Source organism: Molossus molossus, unplaced genomic scaffold (assembly GCF_014108415.1).
Source record: "Molossus molossus isolate mMolMol1 unplaced genomic scaffold, mMolMol1.p scaffold_m16_p_23, whole genome shotgun sequence".
NCBI classification, from domain to species: domain Eukaryota; kingdom Metazoa; phylum Chordata; class Mammalia; order Chiroptera; family Molossidae; genus Molossus; species Molossus molossus.
The window spans coordinates 9,829,918-9,853,571 of NW_023425359.1; the positions used below are offsets into that span (position 1 = coordinate 9,829,918).

General features: G+C 40.4%; 1 protein-coding gene across 1 annotated transcript in view; it reads left to right on the forward strand.

The window, feature by feature from the left end:
• Nucleotides 1-23,654, forward strand: part of WDR64 (WD repeat domain 64) — a 96,323-nt gene that overhangs the window by 33,787 nt on the left and 38,882 nt on the right. Inside the window, exons 9-12 of the mRNA XM_036277678.1 lie at nt 2,777-2,856; nt 13,046-13,185; nt 18,892-19,018; nt 22,481-22,629. Coding sequence (XP_036133571.1) covers nt 2,777-2,856; nt 13,046-13,185; nt 18,892-19,018; nt 22,481-22,629 — 496 coding nt within the window. The remainder of the gene's footprint in view (nt 1-2,776; nt 2,857-13,045; nt 13,186-18,891; nt 19,019-22,480; nt 22,630-23,654) is intronic.

Below are 23,654 nucleotides of genomic sequence, written 5' to 3' on the forward strand. Positions count from 1 at the left end.
AGAATAGTTCATACAAGTTTAACTGGTTGAAAATAATATATCATGACCCATGAAAATGATATGAAATTCAAGTTTCATTGCTCATAAAATGGTATGGAACACAGCCGTGACTTCTCATTTATGTATTATTTATGGCTGTTTTTGTACAACAGCAGAGTTGAGTAGTTATGAAACAGAGACTGTGTGGCAAAGCCTAAAATATTTATTATCTACTTCCTTAAAGAAAAAGTTTGCCAACTCATCTTCTAGAGTTTTCTACGGCACCCTCCCTTGGGAATGGGCACAGTGCAGTTCAACAATAGCTGATAATCCAGAGTGAGAACCACTTTTAAAAAATACCTCTACCTGAGGCACCCTGAAATGTCTTACTTTACATCTCCAAGGCGACAATAAAAATGTCTTACCAACTACCCCCATGACCAAAGTGAGAAGAGACAGAAGGACATGGCTGGCTCACTGGCCTTGCTTGTTAGCAAGCACACGAGCCCCTGGGATGCCTCCGTGTCAGGGCATCATCTTACGTTCACTAAACAACCCAGTCATGTAGCACGTGCCCTTGGACAGTCACCTCTTCACCTTCCATCTGCTGACCCAGCTCCCCTCTCGGCTCCAAGCTTGCAAGTATGTGTAAGCACAGCAGGGAGACCTGGATGGAGCATGCTGTGATTCAGGCAAGGGCTTTTTTTTTTTTTTTTCTTTATTGATTTTAGAGAGCAAGGAAGTGAGAGGGAGAGAGAGAGAGAAACATCGATGAGAGAGAACATCGATTGGCTGCCTCCTGCATGCCCCCCACTGGGGATCGGGCCCACAACCTGGGCATGTGCCCTGACCGGGAATTGAACCAGCGACCTCTTGGTATATGGGTCAATGCTCAACCACTGAGCCACACCAGCCAGGCACGCAGGGTCTTTTGATAGTAGTGTTTCCCACCCTCATTTTGCGAAAATTGTTGGAAACTGTTTCTTTTTCAAAAGTGCTATCATATCAAGGGTACCAGGGGAAGATTCGGAGGGAAATTTTCAGAATTGCTACATTTTTGTTCTATATGACTCTGGAAAGCGGTGTTGTCAACCAGGTGTGTGTCCCTTCATGGTATCCAAACAGACACTTGCTGGGAGCCTTCTTTGCCCCAGTCCGGTGCTGTCTACAGCTTACTTTGTTATGGAATGGACAACACGGGCCAACATCAATCCCGAGACTCCGTGATAAATGCTGTATGCCTTGGGGGAAAGTAACATGGTACTGGAGAGAACGTAATATATAAGAGATTATTTAGTTGGTAGGGGTGGAGGGAAGAGGTCAGGAAAGGTTTTCTGAGAAAGTAACACCTGTAGGAAGGTAGTTGCTAACAAGCCTTGGATCTGGGGGGAGAACATCCTTGGTCTCTGCGGAAGCCCTGGAGGAGGCAAAGCTCAGGGACCCAGCAAGGAGGCGGATGAGAGCAATGTGGCTGGATTGTAATGTATGAGGAGCGCCTGGGGTGAGCCCAGAAAGGCCACGGACCACCTACACCAAGTGGGCCAGGTGAAGGGACGGGGCTCGTCCTCCAGCTTGGGGAAGCCGCTGGAGAGAAGAGACGTGATCTGACTCATGTTTCGCACAGATCACTCGGCTGTGGCCTGACAATGGAATTTAGATGGGAATGGGGAGGGAAGAATGGGCAACTGCAGAAGCTGAGAAATTAGCAGTTTATTAGAGTATAAAGAGGGATGGAGGGTTGCCCTGGCCGGTTTGGCTCAGCGGTTGGAGCGTCGGCCTGCGGTACAGAGAGACCCGGGTTCGGTTCCCACTAGGGGCGTGTACCTCGGTTGCAGTTTGTCCCCGGCCCTGGTTGGTCGTGCGGGTGGCAGCCACTCGATGTGTCCCTTTCACATCGATGTTTCTCTCTCTCTCTCTCTTCCTCTCTCTCCCTCCCACTCTATCTGAACAAAAAATGGAAAAATGTCCTCGAGTGAGGATAAAAAAAAAAAAAAAAAAGAGGGATGGAGGGTTGAACCAAGATATTGTGGTGGGAATGGGAAGAAGTGGTGAGATTTCAGGTGTATTTTCGAGGCAAAAATCAACAAGACTTGATAGCAGGTTGGATGTGGGTGGTGAGAGAAGAGGAAGTGTGCACTGTGTCCTGGCATACAGGCTACCAGGGGACTCACTTAGCCACCCAGTGTGCTTTCTGGACTAAGACATGACATATCTCTGCCCATCCTTAGCAACAGCACAGCCATACCTCCAAGGTGAAGGACTGGATGTGCTTTTAGATCTCTTTTTATTTTTTATTTTTCAATTACAGTTTACAGTCAGTATTATTTTGTTTTAGTTTCAGGTGTACAGCATAGTGGTTAGATGATCATATACTTTACGAGGTGATCTCTGCCCCCCTCCCCCTGGTATTTCAAGTACCTACCAGACACCATACAGAGTTATGGCAATAGTATTGACTGTATTCCCTGTGCTGTACTTTGTATCCCTGTGACTGTTTTGTAACTCTCAATGTGTTCTTCTCCATCCCTTCGCCTTCTTCACCCAGCCCCCAAACCCCTAACCTCCTGGATATTTTTTCTTAAGTAGAAATACTACAAAGTATGGTGCTATTATCACCACCTTATGGAGTAAATGGATTGTGTGGGTCAGTGAGGATTTAATAATTACTTACAATATTTTCTGTGGGTAAATGGAGTTGTAACCAACTGAGAAATGAACCTATTGAACAAAACCTATTTATAAACTGGAATTAGCTTCATCCCGGAAAACATGTTTGACATCAAGTTTGTGTCCCCAGGCCTGTCAGAGAGTTTTCCATGCCGAGAGGAGCAAACACCTTCTGCTACTGTATAAAAGCCAATGTCATTGTCACTGGAGGTAAGAGAATAGTTCGTGTTGCACAGAGATTTCCTACTTTGCAAGCTGGGCTCTCCTAATTAGCACAGTACAGAACTTTCATGAAGTGGTTGAATTTTACTGCTGGAAAAACCTTTTCGAGAATTTAAGCATGTATATAAAGTCAAATCCATCTGCCTTGTGTGTGTAGCTTCTGGGTTCTTAGAAAGGCCTCCCCTTGCCCAAGAATATGTGAAGCAAATTCTTCTATATTTTACTATAATTTTTTATTGTTTCATTTTATAGTTTAACTTTAGTTCTTGAATTTATCTAGAACTTACTTCAATGTGTGAGAGCACGTGTTCTTAGCCTGTGACCCATGCCTAGACTTTAAAGGAATCCTGCAACCCCCTAAAGCTGAATGATTTGTGTGTCTATGTGCATTTTTCTGGAAAGTTCAAAATTTTATCAAATCGTCAAAGGGCGTCCGTGACCAAAAACGTCAAAAGCCCATGGTTTCAAGTTAACAGAGAAGAAGGCCATAGATATGTCCTTAAAAGTGCCAACATTTAAGGGCTAAGTAGGGTAGAAGACAGGAAACCAGGTTATCTGCTGAGAGTAAAGGCTAAGATGATGCCATAAGAACCTGCGAAAGGTAGAAGACTGACTATTCTCAGGGGCTCAGACTCCTCATCTGTAACGCTGGGTTCTAGTACAGGGCGACCACTTCGAGCCTGGGCTCTGGAGTCAGATTGCTTAGGAACAAATCCTGGCTCTCTTCCCAGCAAGTTGTGTGGCCTTTGACAGGTTACTCAACTCCTCCAAGCTTCAATCTCATCTGTAAAGTGGAGTTGATAGTAGTACCTACTCATAAGGCTGTTATAAAACTAAGCAAATTCGAATAAAGTCCTTAGCACAGTGTCTTGCACCTAAGTGTTCACTACAAATTTGCTAATAATAATATCACACTTTTTAAAAAACCCACCTACTTCATATGGTGGTGTTTAGGTTAATTGGGATAATGTATGCCTGGTGCATAGTAAGTTCTCAACAAATATTAATGCAATCTATTTACAACATGTAAGCAAAATTACTTTGACAGATGTGTGGAGGTTCTGTTGGAATAAAATGACACCTGAGATTCTGTTTGGGAGGCTGTTACTGAAGTCATGAGTGACAGATGGAAGAACTCTGATCATAGGTGTTGTGGAGAAAGAAAGAGCCAGTCTCAAAGACATGGAAATACATTATTTATAAAACATGAAGACAGAATAATACTGGAAGTTCATAAGAGGGATCACCAGCCCTGAATGTGTAGGGCAGGAGACAGCCGTTGTACTGATGATGGTCACACAGAAGAGGAGGCTCCATGGGGAGGAGAGTAGACCAAACTCAATTTTATTTTTAATTTTTTTCAAGTGAAATGATTCCAATTTATTGTACAAATACTAGTGATTGATACACCAAGGAAGTCACAAGTAGACTAATGATAAATGATAGCACACTGCATCGTGGGCTAAGGTGACCATGGAGCGAGAGATCAAGGCTGGATGAACAGGAGAGCGTTAGGCAGTCTTCATGGAGAAGAAGTCATTGTTAGACTTCCTAAAGGATGTTCCCTTCATGGGAAGATCCAGCGGTAGGTTGGGATGCGAGGGTTCCCAGGCTGCCTGTGTCTGGAAGAGGAACTCCCATCAGCAACTCAAGGAGGTCAAGGTCACCTTCAAGGACACAAAAGCCAGGTAGACTTGAAAGAAGTAAATGAACAAATTAGAAACCCAAAGAAACATCAAGAAAATGGCCTTCAAGCAGAGAAAGACAAGTATCATGTGATCTCACTTATTTGTGGAATATAATGAACATAACAGTCTGAGGAATGGGGTAGTCCCAGAGATGTGGAAGTGGGGTTTAGACTGACAATCCCCAGAAGAGGGGGTGGTGGGGAAGAGATAAACCACAGAACTTATATGCATGTGTGTATGAACAATGGACATGGACAACAAAGCTGGGGACAGGGCAGGGAGGGAGGGGAAGGGAGGTATCAGTGGGGGAAAAAGGAGAAACATCTGTAACAAAAATTAATTAATAAAAATAAAGAAGACATAAATAGAAAAATATACCATGAAAAAAAAGAAAGAAAGAAAATGGTCTAGACTGGAGAGCTGTACTTTAAAAAGGAAAAGAGAAAAAAACCCACAATTTTTGTAAAAGGAAGAGTCATCCAAAAAAATCAACAAATGTACCATTTGCCAATAGTTTACAGCAAAGGTATTTATTAAAGAAGCCGAGATGTTAAATGTACTGTTGACCATTTCCATGTAAGATGTTGTCAAATTCCTTCCCCAACACACACAGAGCAGACAATGTTTGCTTCCTGCCAGAGTACCCGGCCTCAGCCCGGGGTGCTGCTATTGATAATACAAACACAGACTGGCTGATCTCCCTGAGGGAATAAAGCTAATCTTTTTCAAGCACACTGTGTATTTAAAGTTTATATTTAAATCTATTCTGAGCTCTGGGGCTTCTACAACACTTAACGTAAAATTAACTTATAGTTCAAATATTATTTTTATATAATAGTCTACTGGAAGGCAAAGCAAATAGAAAGCATGCACCAGAGGCTAGAAGGCTGACAACGAGCCAACTGCATGGTTTTCAACAATCACTCAATCTCTCCCAATCTCCTCGTCGGATAAAATGAGACAGTTGGACTCCTAAATTCCAGGATCCCTTTGAGCCTAAAATACTCTGATGCCATTGTTTTAAGAAATTCCTGCTCATAGGGAGTTAAACTAAAAAATCCTTTGGAAAATTTGGAACCCAATTTGCCAATTAGATATCACTCAATGCATAGTCACAGCTTTGGGTACTCTGCAAAACAGCATTAATTGGCTGCAGGCTTCTAGATTTCAACTAAAGACATCAACAAAGGACAGGCATGTGGCTAAGAAGTCTGCAGAGTAGTTTGGGGGCCTTGGCTTGGACTGACAGTGAGTTTTCTGAAGCTTGATAGTGATGATTTCCAAATTGGAATCTGAATGTTTGAACTGTATTAATTAAAGTTGTCATTAAAGCCCTGGCCAGTTTGGCTCAGCAGTTAGAACATCAGCCCTTGAACCAAGGAGTCCCGGGTTCGATTCCGGCCAAGGGCGTGTGCCTCAGTTGCAGTTGGTCCCCAGCCCTGGTTGAGGTTGTGTGGGAGGCAACCAATCAATGTGTCTCTCTCACATAGTTTCTCCCTCCCCTCCCCCCTCCACCTACACTCTATCTGAAGATAAATGGAAAAATATCTTTGGGTGAGGATTAAAAAAATAAAAATAAATAAATTAAAGTTGTCATTAAAGACCTCCATGCCAAGTCTAGAACACATAGGGAACAAATACGAAATTGGATGTTTTCCAAAACAGAACTGGAAAGCTTGTATCACAATTCCTTGATCCCCATTGCCCCTCCCTGAGTTGATGAATGTCTTGGATTGTTACTTGCAGTGGAAATGGGCAGGTTTCCTGGCCTGGACCTCACGTCAAAGGAGTGGTGGGTGATCCGAGAGATGAGGGAGGAAGGAGAGCATAGTGATGCTGACGGAAGAAGCAGTAAAATGGCCTGAGACTCAAACCTCCATGGGTGCTGCACCACTATGTCTTCGGTTAGGTGTGTTCACCTCCTTCATCTCAAAGCCTGCCACAAAGCCCTTTGAGAAAGCAATACCTAAATGTGTGGCTAAAGGGAGATTTGATTTCCCAAATCTGATGCGCTGTCACACAAATCTCACCAGCTCCTTTGGACAGCCCGTGTTCTCACACAAAAGAACACAAAGCATAAGAATTGACGAGCTTTCGTATCCTTTGTCATCTTAAGTATTTCAATCATTTCTAGGGGGAAAAATGTGCCTGGGAAAGCTCTGGGATTCAAACCACTTCAAGTGGATTAAGGCGTTTGACTCTCCTTAATCTCAGTGTTCATTGTATTCTAAGATCCCCATCTACAATTTTGGAAACTTATTAATTATAGGTTTTCTAGCTCCCTTACAAAAGCAAGAGAGCATTTTGCAGTGGAATGACAAGCAACTAATACTTTTCCCCATGCATAATTTATTGGATTGTCACAGTTAGGGAGCCTCTATTAGTTGAAAATGCAATCCCTCAAAACTGAAAACACGTTTTTCTCTGGGGAATACTCTTGTTGACTAGGGACTCAGCCAAGCACATATACCAGCTGACGACTCAAAATATACCATGAAAGCAGCTGTCTAGCTGCAACTAACTGTGTTAAACATGCAGGGATATTTGATGACCTTAAAAACAAACAAACAAACAAACAAACAAACAAACAAAAAAACAGAAGTCTTTGCATGGGGGGAAAAAGAAAGGCCAAACCAGGACAAGGTATTTACCAAAAATTTGCAAATTTTCTGAGCATTATTTTGGTGACCAGCAAGAATTCTCTTTTACTTATTTATTTATTGTTGACAGTATTACAGATGTCCCCCCTTTCCCCTCTTTGTGTCCCCTCCACCCAGTCCCTGCCCCACCCAGGCCTCCCCCACACTGTTGTCTGTGTCCATGGGTTATGCAGATATATATTTGATTAATCTTTGAGTAATCTCTTCCCCCTCCCCTCCACCCCACCTCGGCTCTGAGCTCTTTCATTCTGTCCCATGTATCCATGCCTCTGGACCTATTTTGTTCATCTCTATTGGCCATTTTAAGAGTTAAACTCCTAGTTTGGAAGGTCAAGTGTATAAAATCAATTTTCTGCATGCAAGATGCCTTGGGGGCTCTGCATACGTTGTTAATGTTTCATTCAAGAAATATCGATTGCACAGCTGTTGTGGATTAGGTATTATAAAACATAAAGATAAGGTTTTATTTCTATCCTTAAGAATTCAAAATCTAATAGTTCAAATAAGACATGTTTACAAGTGGCTATCATACAAAGTGGAGCATGACTCAACAGATATAATAATAATAATAATAATATAGATGGAATGCTGTAGGCATTTAGAACTTAATATCATGCCCCCTTCTATTTATTCTGGCTCCAAATAGCTACCATGCAGACCATAAATGGTTCTATTACTATCAACAGACAGCAGGCAGAGATGGAGGACCCCTGTAGTAGACAATAGGGAACCTCTGGAAGGTTGGGTTTCCTTTGTCCTGCACACTGGACACAGCCCTCAGTTTAAAAGTCCTGGACATTTTCCAGGTAGCAATCCTCTGTTGAATCCTTCTTCGTGCGATAAGCAAGGCATGGATTTTCTTCTGGGGGCAGCCTGGCCTCATCCTCCAGGTGAGATAAAGCCTATTCCAGGAGGTGCTCCTGCCAACATTGTCCAGGACCAGCCGTGGGCCTGAGGCTTGGGATCCTGAACATACCTGAGTACTGTATGGTGACACTTCGTGGCCATGGGCAGTGAAAAGCAAAAGCAAGCAAGACACTGCATAATTGGAATGATTCCATTTAAATCACATACCTGTTAACTTACCTTTAAAAATCCCAGATTGCTCTTACTCTCAATGTAGCAATCTCTTCCTCCAGAGCACACAATCCTAAAACTTCAGAGCTAGAAGCAATCTTGGAGATCAGATTTTTACAGATAAGGACCCTGGCCCATGTGCTCAGTGGTTAGAGCGTCGGTCCATGCACCAAAGGGTTGAAGGTTTGACTCTGGTAAAGGCCACCTACCTGAGTTGCAGGTTCAACTCCCAGCCCCAGTCAGGCATGCAGAAGGCAACTGATCGATGCATCTCTCTCACATCAATGTTTCTCTCTCTCTCCCCCCCTCTCTTCCTCCCTTCTTCTCTCTCTAAACATCAGTGTAAAAAAACATCCTCAGGTGAAGATTAACCAAAAAGAAACAAATGTGTTTACAGATAGGGAAATTGAGGTCCCAGGAAGGAAAATGATTGGCCACAACATCATGGCCACTTAGCCGGGGACTGAGCTTGAGTCAGTTGTCTGTGTTCCCAGCCCCTGCTCTCCTCGGGCCACAGTAACCTGCCCCACAGACACTCGTTCCCTCGCTTTTCTCTCTGACCTGAGCCCATCCACCTCATCCAGAGTGACTCATTTTGGTCAAATGACTCACCAACTGAGATAAGAGCCCGCTAAAGAAAAGAAATCCCATCTTGTGTGTGCCCTCATTTAAATCCTGGTTTCACAACAAAATAAATAGAAATGAATGGAAAATAACAAAGAAACAAGACACGAGCTCTTTATGAACCATAATATGTCATTTATAGTGTCATGTCCTGTCTTCAGATTCGATATCTTTCTTATGAATTTTTTCTTTACCTGATATCCTTCATCCGTGCCTTATCACTACTACCAGATTGCCGACGATGAAGAGGAAGGACCAGGCTTCATATATCCGTGTCCCAGTTCCCCTTCTCTCCTCTCAAACATTCTGTAAAATGAAGTGCACGTGGCAGGGACTTAGTAGTAGGAGCAGTAATAGTCAGATCAGGGTCCAAAAACTGTTCAGTCCACATGTATGACCCATTTAATCTTCACAATAATGTTAGGACATAAGCCTCATTTATATAACACGGGGTAGGGAAGTGACTTAGGTAGAGTCATAAAGCTAGGAAGTGATAGAGTCAGGTTTGAAATCAAGGCAGACTTACTGAAAAATATACATTTTAACCACTTTGTGAATGACTCTACTAGCCAACTAATTTACTTAGCAAACACGTATTAAATACTATTTGTCAAACACTGCTATAAATGAGAAATATAGGGTTCACCAAATAATGGGTAAACATATATGGAAGCAAAGAACTAAAATTGAATAGAATTCATGCTATTAAAAAATCTGAAGAAAACACCCTAAGAACACAGAAGTCTTAACTCAATCTGAGGCTAGAGAAGGTAATCAGGGAAGGCATTAGGGAGGAAAAATTGGAACTAAGTCTAAAAGGGTTTAAGTTTTGGTCTTCTAAAAAAGTTGACTTTCAATAGGGTCAATGTGTAGAATTTCTTTATATGCTCAAAATGCCAAATATACAGTAATCACTCAAGATATTTTTTTTCTTCTTGTTATAAGAGTACCATGTAAGTTTTCAATTTAATAAAACATCCCACTTACTCATGGACAATGGTCCTTAAAATATCTTGGCTGCTGCCTTGGTCGGCTCAGGCAGCCATGACAAACTGTCATAGACTGAAATGAATGGCTTAAACGACAGAAATTTATTTTCCCACACTTCTAGAGTAGAAGTTCAAGATCAAGATGACAGCAAGGTCGATTTCTAGTGAGGGGTCTCTTCCTGGCTTGCAGATGGCCATTTTCTTGCTTTCTCCTCACATGGCAGGTAGAGAAACTGAGCGAACTTGAACTCTGGTGTCTCTTCTTATAAGAGCATGAATTTCATCACTAGGGCCTCACTTTCATGACTTCATCTGAACCCAATTACCTCCCTAAGGCCCTATCTCCAAATACCATCACACTGGGGGTTAGGGCTTCAACATATTAATTTGAGGTGTGTGGGGAATGGGTGTGGGTGTAGGGGGTGGGGGGAGGCAGCAATATTTGATCCATAGCAGTTGCCTGAGCAATGGAAACTAAGAGTCAGCTGTGCTCTGAAATTTGTCATCCTGACTCTAATAATACTCCAGGACCTGACTACCTCCAGAATAAAATAGCTGACAGATGGCCCAACCAGTGTGGCTCAGTGGATTGAGCATTGTCCCATGCATCAGGAGGTCACCTGTTTGATTCCTGATCAGGGTGCATGCCTGGGTTTACAGGTTCGATCCCCAGTAGGGGGCGTGCAGGAGGCAGCCAATAGATGTTTCTCTCTCATTGACATTTCTCTCTCCCTTTCCTTTCCTCTCTATCTAAAAATCAATAAAAACATATTTTTGAGAAATAGCTAACAGATGAACATTCAATGAAGATTTATTTTTTGTTTGGATCCATGTTTTCCCATCCTTTTGCCAGTTGGTAATTAAACCTTTGATGGGGATTCATCATTTCAACGCTGAAGTTATTCAAGTTGTTCAACAAATGTTTGTTGAGCTCCTACTAAAGCTTACACACTAGAGATACCATAATAAACAAGAAAAAGTTCTGCCTATAAGGCATTTAGAGTTTAGCAGCAGGTCTAGAAAAATAATCAATTATAAGAGGTGATGGGAGTGGGAGGCAGAATGGCAAGGCACCAGATTTGAAGAATATGAGGACATTCTGGAATGTTATGCCATGCTAATATTTGAAGGATGGATTGAAATATTTGAGGAGAAAAAAGAAGTGTAGAGAAAATACTATGTTCCTTTTTCATGGGGTCCAACAACATAACCATAGAATTATAGAAGCATTTGATCTATCACATTTGCCTAGGTTATGAATATCCAACTAGCAAGTTGCCTAATTCTCCTCCATACATGACTAGTTCTTTCAATGTATATAGTATATTTACATAAAAAAATTCAAAGCACATTAGCAAATTCATCCTGTGGGTTGCCAAATATATGCTACCTGATTAACTAAAACAACAGTGCTAAATTTTAGATATATTATATAGGAAATGTGATTCTTTATGGTTTAGCTTATATAAAAAATATATCTTGGGTTATAATGCTACTAAATATCTTTTTTGTCCTGTTGCCCTGAAGGTCCTTGGTAACAAATAAGATATTATAGATGCACCATAACATTTCTAATGCAATAGCATTTTCTGGTATATGTTTCTGAACAAATCACATTTAAATCATTAAATCAAATCATTTACTTAAAATAATCTTTAGAGCTAGTTTCTTTCTTTTGTGATATATGAGAGTTGGGTCATATAATCTCTAGCTTCCCAACTTGAAATTATTTTGTATTTTTATGACAACTTCCATAAAGACATTATAGTATTAATCACACATCTTAAAAATACTCTATTTTTGTAAACTATTATACATGGCTTAAATTACTTTTAAAAATAGACAATTGGATTACAACTATGCAGTAGTTCAGGTAATCCTGGTAATGCTAGCTGTTACAACAAAGAAGCCCCCAAGTGTATAATGACTCCAACACAATGGAAATGTATTTCAGTCATTTAAAATCTAAAAATTTGTTTTTATAGTTCAATGGCTAAAAGTCAGTGATTTGACTATACCTAACTGCGAGGGAATTTAGAAAATGTGGTTTATCTAAGAAAGAGACATAAAGTATACCCTTCCATATTGTATAAATCTTCTACCATGTGCCTGCATGATTTTAACAATTAAAAAGCAGTATCTATGCTATGATAGTAACTACATAAAATTATATGTGCTAGAAAAGAATATGGGAAATGAAAACAGTTGATTTGTTATAATGGTATAGATTGTGTGCAATTTTCCATTTCCTTTTATTTCTTTCGTTATTATAATGTTAGCATCATTTTGAAATGTGAAAACAAAAGAACAGCTGCCCTAAATGCTTTGGGGAAGTAAATCAAGTATAAATAATACATTAATGAATGAATGAGCAGGAAAGTACTGAATCAAGAAAAGGGCTCATCAAATATTTATGAGAATTCACATTTGTATGTGTAAAAACAATCATTACAAAAAGCCTTGACAAGAAGAAACAGATCCCAAACAAGGCTACCCTCTTAGCAAGTCCCAGACTTCACCCCGGAAGAAACAGACTGTGATTTGCTGTTAGAAGAGAGATAAAGATAAGGATATTGGTTGGATGAGAGACAGACTCTTTTTTTCCATCTGTATTGAGACATAATTGACATGGTTAATTAACACTGTTTAAGTTGTACAACCTGTTGATTTGATACAGTAGTATTGACAAGAATCACCATTATGTACATTAGATTCTTAGAATTTATTTACCTGACAACTGAAAGTTTGTAGCCTTTCACCAACATCTCCTAGAGATGTCTGCACTCCCATGTTCATTGCGGCATTATTCACAATAGCCAAGATATGGAATCAACCTAAGTGTCTATCAACAGATGAATGGATAAGACGTGGTATATTATACACAACGGAAAATTATTCAACCATGAAGAAGAAGGAAATCCTGCCATTTGTGACGATAAGGACCGACTTTGAGGGCATTGTGTTAAGTGCAACAAGTCAGACAGAGAAAGACGTGTACTGTAGTATATATTTAACGCATAGAAATATAGTAGAATGGTGGGTCCCAAGGGCTAGGGCAGGGGAAATGGGGAGACACAGACTCTTTAAACTGTGATCACCTGGATCCCTGAAAAAATAAACTGTTCCATTTCCTTTTCAGGAGATGATAAGGTGCTCCGGCTGTGGCACCCCAATATCAACACCAAGCCAGTGGGGAAGCTCGTAGGGCACATGTTCAGTATCACTGAGATCGTCACAAATGAGAAAGACCAACTCGTCATCAGCCTTTCCTCTGCCAAGGTAACAAAAGGAAACAACAAGAAAAAAGCTAATTTTCCCCTTAAAATCAACTATTGGAAAATCTAGAATACAGACAGTTTTTTACTGAAATAGCCGATAGTCCCTGAGAAAAATATCATCGATGTAGAGAGGAAAATGATGAGCCACTTTTCTGTTTCTCTGATTACAGCATGAGGAAGGACATGTTTCGAGAGTAGAAAGAATACAGTTCTGGGGAGAGAGCTCATATTAACCTCAATAGTCAGACACAAGAGGCCCTCCCATTACAGACAAAACATCTTCATTAAATGCAGGACAAAGAAGGATTTCTATTATTGTTGCTGTTATCAAACAGTGTTTTAAATGTTCTATCTAATATGATAAAAAAAAAAGAGTTATAAATATTATAAAAGAGGAGACATTTATTATAGTTCCAAAAAATGGGATTGCTTGAAAATTTTAATAAAATCAGCTTAATATTTTATGATAAGTTTAATAAGGTAGCTGGTTATAATAGCAATTTATTAAAGTAAATTGCTATGTAAGAGCAGTAACCAGCTCAGAAAAAAAAGGTCAAATGGATAGCATTCACAAGGTCAAAAAATTATGAAATACCTAAAAATAACCATAACAAGCAATATTCACTATTAGTATAAGGTAACTATGAAGTTTTACTGGTGTACTTTTATTTAAGAACAGAATAGAGGGACATTCTATGTTTCTGCATGGGAATATTGTACTGTAAGATACTGTCCAACAAATTAAGTTACATATTTAGTGCTATTCAGGATTATTTAAATATCAGTTTTCCGAGTTTAAAGTTAATGTAAAAATAGTGATATATAAGAATGTCCTATAAATTTTGGAAAATATTATAAGATGACACTTTCCTTGTCAGATGCTCATTAAAACATATTATAAAACCACAATAAATAAAACAAAGTAGTAGTCAATGCAGGAATTGTTAGACACGTCTATGAAACAAATAGAAAATGCAAGAATTAGTTCATGTGTGTATGGGAATTTTGTATGGTAAAAGTAGCATTTCAAATTTGTGAGCAAATGGTGGTTTTGTTCATTAAGTGTTGGGAAAACTGATTAACTATATAAGGAAAAATATGTAATCAGATCATCACTTCATAATAAATATAAAAATATATTCCATATGGATTAAAGATTTTAAATGCAAACTACAAACCATAGAAGTCCTATAATTTTCCAGAAGAAAGCACAGGTGAATATTCATATAGCCTTAGGGTGATTTCTTTTTTTTTTTTAATATATTTTTATTCATTTCTTAGAGAAGGGAGAGAGATAGAAACATCCATGTGAGAGAGAAACATCAATCGCTCTCTCCTGTAAGCCCCCTACTGGGGGTCGAGTCTACAACCCCCAGTTCATGTGCCCTGACTGGGAATCAAACCAGGACTTCTCAGTCCATAGGGCGACACTCAATTTACTGAGCCACACCAGCTGGGATCCTTTTCTTAAAAATTTTTAATTAGAGTTGACATATATTATATTAGTTTCAGGTGTACACCCCAGTAATTAGCCATTATATAACTTGCTAAGTGATCATCCCAATAAATCTCATACCTATCTGACACCATACATAGTTATTAAAATATTATTGACTATATACCCTGTGCTGAACTTTACATCCTCATGACTGTCCTGTAACAACCAATTTGTAATACCTTCACCTTTTTCACTCATACCCATAGTATCCCTCCCATCTGGCAACCGTCAAAATGTTCTCTGTATCTGTGAGTCTGTTTTGTTCTACTTCAATTATTTTGTTTCTTAGATTCATTTGTTGATAGATACGTATTTATTGCCATTTTATTGTTTATATTTTTAATCTTTTTTTTTTCTATTTCTTCTTAAAGAAGGCCCTTAACATTTCATGTAATACTGGTTTGGTGGTGATGAACTCCTTTAGCTTTTCCTTGTCTGAGCAGCTATTTCTTTGTCCTTCAATTCTACATGATAGCTTTGCTGAGTAGAGTAGTGTTGCTTGTAGATCCTTGCTTTTTATCATTTTGAATATTTCTTGCCAATCCCTCCTGGTCTACAAAGTTTCTGTTGAGAAGTCATCTGATAGTCTTATGGGAGCGCCCTTGTTGGTAACTAACTGCTTTTCTCTTGCTGCTTTTAATACTTTTCATTTCAGTAAGTGTATCCTTCATTTCTGACTGGTTCTTTTATATGGTTCCCATGTCCTTTTTTATGGTTTCCATGTTTGTTTGTTTTTTTAATGCTATTGAAGTTCTCTCTAAGTTCAACTACTCTTCCCCTAATTTCACTGATCATCCTTGTAACCAATGTTTTGAACTTTACATTTAATATATTGCTTCTCTCTGTTTTGTTTAGTTTTTTTTCTGGAGTTTTGTTCTGTTCGATCATATGGGACATGTTTCTTTGTCTCCTTATTTTGTCAGCCTCCCCGTGTTTGTTTCTATGTATTAGAACTAGGTGGAGCTGCTATGTTTCTCCAGATTGGTAGAGTGGTCTAATGTAGTAGGTGTCCTATAGGGTCAGTGGCACAGCCTCCCCAGTCATCCAAGCGAGGTACTCTAGTTGCACACTCTCACCACCATGTGGGCTGTGTGCACCCTCTTATTGTAGTTAAGCCTTGATTGCTATTGGCGCATCAATGGGAGAGATTTACCCCTAGTCCTAACTGCTGCAAGAGCTGGATGCAACCACCAACCCACTGTGGAGGATCACCTGTGCAGGGTCCCACCCCATAGAACAGGACTTACTTCAGCAGGGCTCTGGGGCCCACTGAGTCTGCCCCTTGAGTGTGTTGTTGTAGAGGTGGCTGAGTGGTGTTGTCCACAAGGTGTGCTGGCTCTGGGGCCTCCTGGAAGGTGCAGGCCATGGTCAGTTGTGCCTGTGTTCTGTCCAGGGCCACTCAGCTTGAGCTACAAACTGATCTGCAGATGCTGGTCTTGGAGGTGCCCAGGAGAGGTCAAGCTGTGAACCACAGCTGGCTGCTACTAGTGCTGGGCCTGGGGCCACTTAGTGAGAGGTACAGGGCATGCTGAGGTCAGATGTTGCTTGTTTGAGAGATTTTAGGAAACTCTGAAGCATGAGTCTTGACAGGCCATTTGTGTGGAAAAGGCACTGGAACCAGCTTGAGTGGTAATTAAAAAGTTAAATTTTGCCCTGACTGGTTTGGCTCAGCGGTTAGAGCATCAGCCTGCGGTCCTGAGAGACCCGGGTTCGGTTCCCGCTAAGGGCACGTACCTCGGTTGCAGTTTGTCCCCAGCCCTGGTTGGGTCATGCGGGTGCCAACCACTCGATGTGTCCCTTTCACGTCAATGCTTCTCTCTCTCTCTCCCCCTCCCACTCTATCTGAACAAAACATGGAAAAATGTCCTCGGGTGAGGATAAAAAAAAAAAGTTAAATTTTAAAAGACATGCTGGGTGTCTTTGTTTCATTTTCTATTTGCCAGTTAATACATAGGAAATATGTGAGCAAGATAACAAAATCGACAGTTTTAGTTTCACATTGCTACAAAAATCTTTCTTCTTTTTAAGTTACTTGCAAGAACATAACAAATACATTTTGCATTGAATTGCCTACACACATAATGTTAACTGACCACCATTTGTACTGCACAGTTATAAGACCCTGGTTTTCAAGTATACCATTTGTCTTTAGTACTATAACTTTCAAAAGAGGTTTACAATAGATATCTTTAAGTTCTTTCTTTTTTTTGTTTGTTTGTTTGTTTTTTTATCCTCACCCGAGGACATTTTTCCATTTTTTGTTCAGATAGAGTGGGAGGGAGAGAGAGGAAGAGAGAGAGAGAGAGAAACATCGATGTGAAGGGACACATCGAGTGGCTGCCACCCTCACGACCAACCAGGGCCGGGGACAAACTGCAACTGAGGTACGTGCCCTTAGCGGGAACCGAACCCGGGTCTCTCAGGACCGCAGGCCGACGCTCCAACCGCTGAGCCAAACCGGCCAGGGCTCTTTAAGTTCTTTCAATGTAAAATTATGTCACCCTAATTTGATTCATCTGGAGACAAAATTCTTATTTACCTTTTGCAGCCATTTGGTAAAATGAGCAAGACAGGCAAAATCCCAGTGAATTTCCCATGTCTCTTCTTCTATCTAAATGTTACTGCATTCCAGAGATTTCTGCCAATGCAATTTTTGTCATAACACGATGATAAACTTTCATTTGAATATTTCTTAAAATGCCTTATAATTTTTTGTTTTGCATCTACTTTCCTACTTACACTAAGATCTATTCAAGAACAGTAATAGTGCTTCTATTGATCTTGGCTTCTCTAGCACTCAGCCCAGAGTTCCATAATGATTTGGTCTATAACCACTTTTGCGTGTCATGTTAGGTTTGCATTATTTTATGTATCTGAGACCAACTCGTAAACATCAGATATTCTGCTCTGGTCACTCTATAATAAACACCCATTAAGAATAAAAAATAGGACACTTTATTTTTTAAAATTTATCTTTATTGTTGAAAGTATTACAGATGTCCCTCTTTTTTTCCCCCATTGACACCTTCCTCCTCACTCCCGCCACCCCCACCCCCACCCCCACCCCACTTTCACCACACAGCATTGTCCTATGCACCCAAAGGTCACTGGTTCAGTTCCTGGCCGGGGCACATGCCCAGGTTGCAGGTTCAGTACCCATCAGGGTGAACATGGGAGGCAACTGATCGATGTTTCTTTCTCACATCTGTGTTTCTCCCTCTTTTCTGCTTCTCCCTTCCTCTCACTCTAAAAGAAAAAAAAAAAAAAAACACCAAAAAAACAATAAATACATATTTACAAATAAATAGATAAAAATAAAAAAGACATTTTAATAATGCATTTGGAAAATAGTGATTGACCTCAAGTTTGCACGAATTAAAAGCTAGGGAACATGACTGAGTCAAAACCGCCCTCGCTCCTGGCAAACACAGGCAGCGTTGTTCAGATTTTTCTACTTCATCATTATGTATTAATCATGCATCACAAAAGGTTTCGTTTTCATTTTATACTGAAAGCTTGATCAGCCTCATGGTTGGAATTTCCCAATGTGAAGAAAAAGACTTCCACCTAATTCCATTTCCAGTTTGTTTGAAAATCAGAATCATCGTTGGCTTCACTGCTACTAGCAGCTGAATCTTTTTTGTAATTTCATCTTTATTTACATGTCTGTAATATTTACTTTCTAATTTATACACATTCAATTCTGCAATCCCAGGGCTTCTCTAGTGGAAACCACCAATCCGCTCAGATTTTCTCTCTAGGTCAACTCAGTCTCTTTCTGAAATGTTTTCCCTTCCTAAACCCCTTCAGGGCAGACCTGACTCCAGCTCTCCTCTCCAGCTGGGAAACACTCACACCAACCACAGGAACAGGCAACCTCTGGGGGGAATGAGTACGAGGACTACAATCAGTCGAGTCTAATTAGTATCACTACTCTTTTCCTCCAAAGTCACTAACATATTATGACCACCTAAGAAAATAGTAAATGAATTGTATGTTTTGTGCAGCCATCTCATTTATTCATTGATTTATTTAATTAAAAAATAATAATAATTGAACCAACAGTCAAATTAGAGTTTAGCAAATATGTGCTCATCATATGTCATACTAGGAGCGTATTACAGACTCTGAAAATGCATCGCATAAAAACAGCTTTGAGTGGGGAACGTCAAGTGTCAAAGTGGCGAACTATGTTCTTTATGCCCCCAGGTCTTCAGGGTGTGGGATATACAGACCCTGTCACTATTGCAAGTCTTCCATGACAGCCAGGGAGGACCCGGAGACATGCAAATTTATTCCATGATATATGACTCCAACCACGGCATGCTTATTGCAGGTACATGCCCCCAATTAATGGCAATCAAAACTCGTATCCTGACTTTTAATCTTTTTTTAACTAGCACTTGAGCACAAACTAGAAGGAAAACTGGGAGTGGAATTTATTTTATTTTATTTTATTTTTCTCCAGGGCTCCAAATATATTGTTTTATTCTCTAACACTGCTTATTTTCTTTCTTTCTTTTATAAATTTATTTATTTATTTTTTTGTTACAGATATTTCTCCTTTTTTGCCCCATTGGCACCCCCCTCCCCACCCCACCCCCGCCCCGTCCCCGGCTTAGTTGTCCATGTCCATTGGTCATGCATACATGCATATAAGTTCTGTGGTTTATCTCTTCCCACCCCCCCACCCCCCATCCCCTCTTCTGAGGGATGTCAGTCTGTGCCCTACTTCCATGTTTCTGGGTCTACCATATTCCTCAGACTGTTATGTTCATTATATTCTGTATATAAGTGAGATCATGTGGTATTTGTCTTTTTCTGCTTGGCTTCTTTCACTTAGGATAATACTTTCCAGGTCCCTCCATGTCGTCTCAAAGGATAAGAGATCTTTCTTTCTTACAGCTGCATAGTACTCCATTGTGTACATGTACCACAGCTTTTTTATCCACTCGTCTACTGATGGACACTTGGGCTGTTTCCAGATCTTAGCTATTGTAAATAGTGCTGCTATGAACATGGGGGTACATATATTCTTCCTGATTGGTGTTTCAGGCTTCTTAGGGTATATTCCTAGAAGCGGGATCACTGGGTCAAATGGAAGTTCAATTTTTAATTTTTTGAGGAAACACCATATTGTTTTCCATAGCGGCTGCATTCCCACCAGCAGTGTACTAGAGTCCCCTTGTCTCCACACCCTCGCCAGCACTTGTTGTTAGAGGGAGTGGAATTTATTAACCTTGATTCATCACAGTAGAGATTTAATTCAGCTCCATTCTTTCCTATAGTCCCTGCTGGGCGGATAAGATGTGTAACTACCCTTCTCTGACATGAAAATACCACATCAGGGCTCTAAGTTCTCGAACCTAGAAAGGTGTGACACGGGCTAAGCAGAAACGTGGGGTGTAACCTGTTGCTAAGACCAGGTCAATTCAGCTCTGCTTAGACTCTGGGGGCAGGAATATGGTCCACCCGAGAACAGATGCAATACTTTCTTCAAGCAATTTGGCCCCAGACATTCTGATAATGGACAGTGGTTCCTCAGTAAGAAGGGTCCTGACCCTCCTACCTGCCTTTGCTTCTACCCAAAGAACGTGGAGAGAGAACAGAGGCCTGAAGGACAGATGCCCAGGGCTGATGCCTACAGATTAGGTCTCCTTTTCTTGTTGCCTCTTAGAAACACGGGCTTGCTAAGGAGACAAAGGACCCTGCTAAGTATTTAGGTTGAACACTGTTTATATCCATACCCTCGACTCTCGAGGAAAAATGAACCATATTAATAATACATCTTCCTTTTGGAACACCAACCCAGAATGCATTTTCCTAAGCATTTTCCTGGTGACCACCTGCTCTGATTTCCTGTAGAGCTAATTAGGTCAGGGGAGTGGTTGGGGCTATCTTTGCTCGTAGGGAGCATAATTATTTTTAACTTTTGAGTTTGTTCCCTGGATTAGGAGTAAATTAGCACTTCCGGCTTGATAATTTTCCACCTTGCAAAGCAGAACTTAATTCTCGTTGTGAGCATCCCTCCCTTGTATCACCTCCTCTAAAAGCATCATACTAATGACTAAGCAAGTTTTCGCTTAGTGCCCCAACTTCATGTTTCATTACTGGGCTCATCATTTCCACCCCATTTACAGAGTAACTAAGGACTTGAGTATGAAGACCAAAAGAGGTGGGGGTCGGGGTGGCGGGCAGAAAATCAAGATTTCTTCTCAATTTTATGTAATTATGATGGTATTTTGCTTATAAAAATGTAGAGGTCTGTGTATTGCTTAATCACTCATCTTGTATATGTAATGGCAACTGTCAACTGACACAGAATTACATGAAGCTTATTTCTCAGATTTGAATTCATGCTTTGATTTCAATGAAGCAGGTGTAGTGATTTTCTGAACCCCAATGACAGCAGCAACCACCTTCTGGAAATGCTATATAGAACATGCTGTAGAGAATACACAGTTATTGCTATTACTCTGATTAAGACAACTACCTTTTGTATTGTCTTTTACAAATTGCTTTCATATACTTCCTTTTATTTGGTCTTCCCAATCACCATGTGAGGTTGGAGTTATTATTTTTCCTATTTTATAAATGACAAACTGAATGTCACACAGTTCAGCTGACTAGTAGAAAGACACAGGGTTGAAACATAGAGCCGGGATTCAACCCCAAAGCTTCTGAGTCCTGAATCCACAGTCTTTCTCGTACTGTGCTGTTTCCAGAGCAATAGTCTAACGAGCCAAAATGGAGAGGGTGCCACTAGTTCATCAGCGTCTCTAGCTGTGTTGACGTCCCAGCCAATGTAATGTTACAGGATCTACCAAGAAGCATCCAGTGTTATTTGACTGGCTGGGTACCATATTCCTCCTATTTCCACATAGAGGTCTTTGAATCAAAAAATATTCATCGCAATACTTTACACATGAATAGATTTTATCTTAAAAGTCAAGCACCTGAAGAAAGTGTTCAGTAACTCAAAACTGCCGCTGAAACCTGTCCTAAAGTTGAGATTTCTTTGGAGAGACTTGACGGACTCAGTACCAAGGAAAAAATCCACATCAAAAATAAGAAAGCGGTTTTATTTTATTTATTTATTTTTTTGAGCTATGGGATGCTTCGGGTTCTTATTCATATTTTCAGACCAGTGTCCAGGATACACGGTTTGTTGGTTTTGAGAGTTAAATCATACTTGCAGATTACCATATTCCTGTAAAACCAACCTAAACGCCTTTGGAAAAGAATGCAGGGGAGAAATACCTGCTCTCCATCTACCTCACTATGGTGATTTGGGAAATAATCGTATTTAATGTGAATGTTGCAGACACTGTCTTGCAATCATTCTCATTGGTTACATTTAATAAGACCATGTTTACAGTGTATTTTTGTTATCATTCATTGGTTGAAAAGGGCTCTCTAACAATAAATTCCAGTCACTAAATGACAGCTTCCTTCCCATTGCCATCTCCATTACCCTACATCAGAAGGAGAGACACTCTAAAAAGGAAAAAATAGGAAAAGAGAGGTCACCGAAAAGAGGATATTAGTGAAATCCAAATGACCTGAACTTGAAAATTAATGAAGCCCAAAATGGATTCTTTTCTCTGGCCAAATCACATTTGCTTTATTTATCAAAATTGTTTGGTAAGTGAATGCATTGTCACTCATTAGAGTTCCTGGCATTGATATTACTAATCTCACCGATTGGCTATTTCCAAATGCAAATGGTTGGATAAAATTCTTTGTGATTCAGAACTTCTAACATTGGGTGTTTATGAGATTCTTGTTTCTGTTCCAGGATCAACTGTTATTGACATGTACCCTTTAACTAAGATGATACAAGATACAAAACAGATTCCTCGCACTCATGAACGAGAAATCAATGTCATGCTTTACAACAAAAGTTTTCACCAAGTACTTACCATCTGCTCTGAATCCATAATTAAGGTAAGCACATATTGACTGAGCAGAAAGAAAAAGGCAAAGCAGACAGAATTTTTTCTTCTTCCTGGTAAGTCTCTGAATGATTAAGTAAATGCAGTGGCAGGCATGATGAGACCCTACTTCGATCTATTTTCAAGCTTTCACAAACACATGAAAAACAAGTATTTTAAGCCAGCTCTAACTGCCTGGTATTAAGCCACATTCTCAATTAAGTAAACAAAGCCAGTTGTTACTATCAAAATAGGAATTTTAAAGAAAATCTATCTATCTATCTATCTATCTATCTATCTATCTATCTATCTATCTATCTTTCCATCTATCTGTCTATCATCTATCTATGTATTTTTTTTTTTTTATCCTCACCCGAGGATATTTTTCCATCCTTTGTACAGATAGAGTGGGAGGGAGAGAGAGGAAGGGAGAGAGAGAGAGAAACATCGACGTGAAGGGACACATGGAGTGGCTGCCACCCGCACGACCAACCAGGGCCGGGGACAAACTGCAACCGAAGTACGTGCCCTTAGCGGGAACCGAACCCGGGTCTCTCCGGACTGCAGGCCGACGCTCTAACCGCTGAGCCAAACTGGCCAGGGCTATCTATGTAATTTTTTAAAACTGAGCTATGGGAAGAGGGTATGTTAAGAAAAAAGGGAAAGAAATTGATAGATGTTTCCTATAACCCCTTTAGGCATGGGCTACGTGCCACGTGCCTTAAATCCATGACCTTAGTTAATCCTCACAACAGTCCTCTATGGACCAAGAGAGTTCCATTTGAAGGGTGAGCAAATGAGGGCAGAGAGATTGAGCAGCAGGACTGGGGTATGAACCCATGGCCTTTCCTCTTCGTTCCTCTGGCCCTGCCCTACTGCGTTCCCTAGAGGCCAGGGTACGTGGTCATGGCAACAGTACCGTAATTGCGTTCACTGCCGGCGTAGCAGTGATGGCTGGAGGTGTTTGCTTCAAGTGTTTATCCTTTCAATCCGTGCATGCCCTCCAAAAGGAGACATGGGCGAGTAGAGAGCATTCCT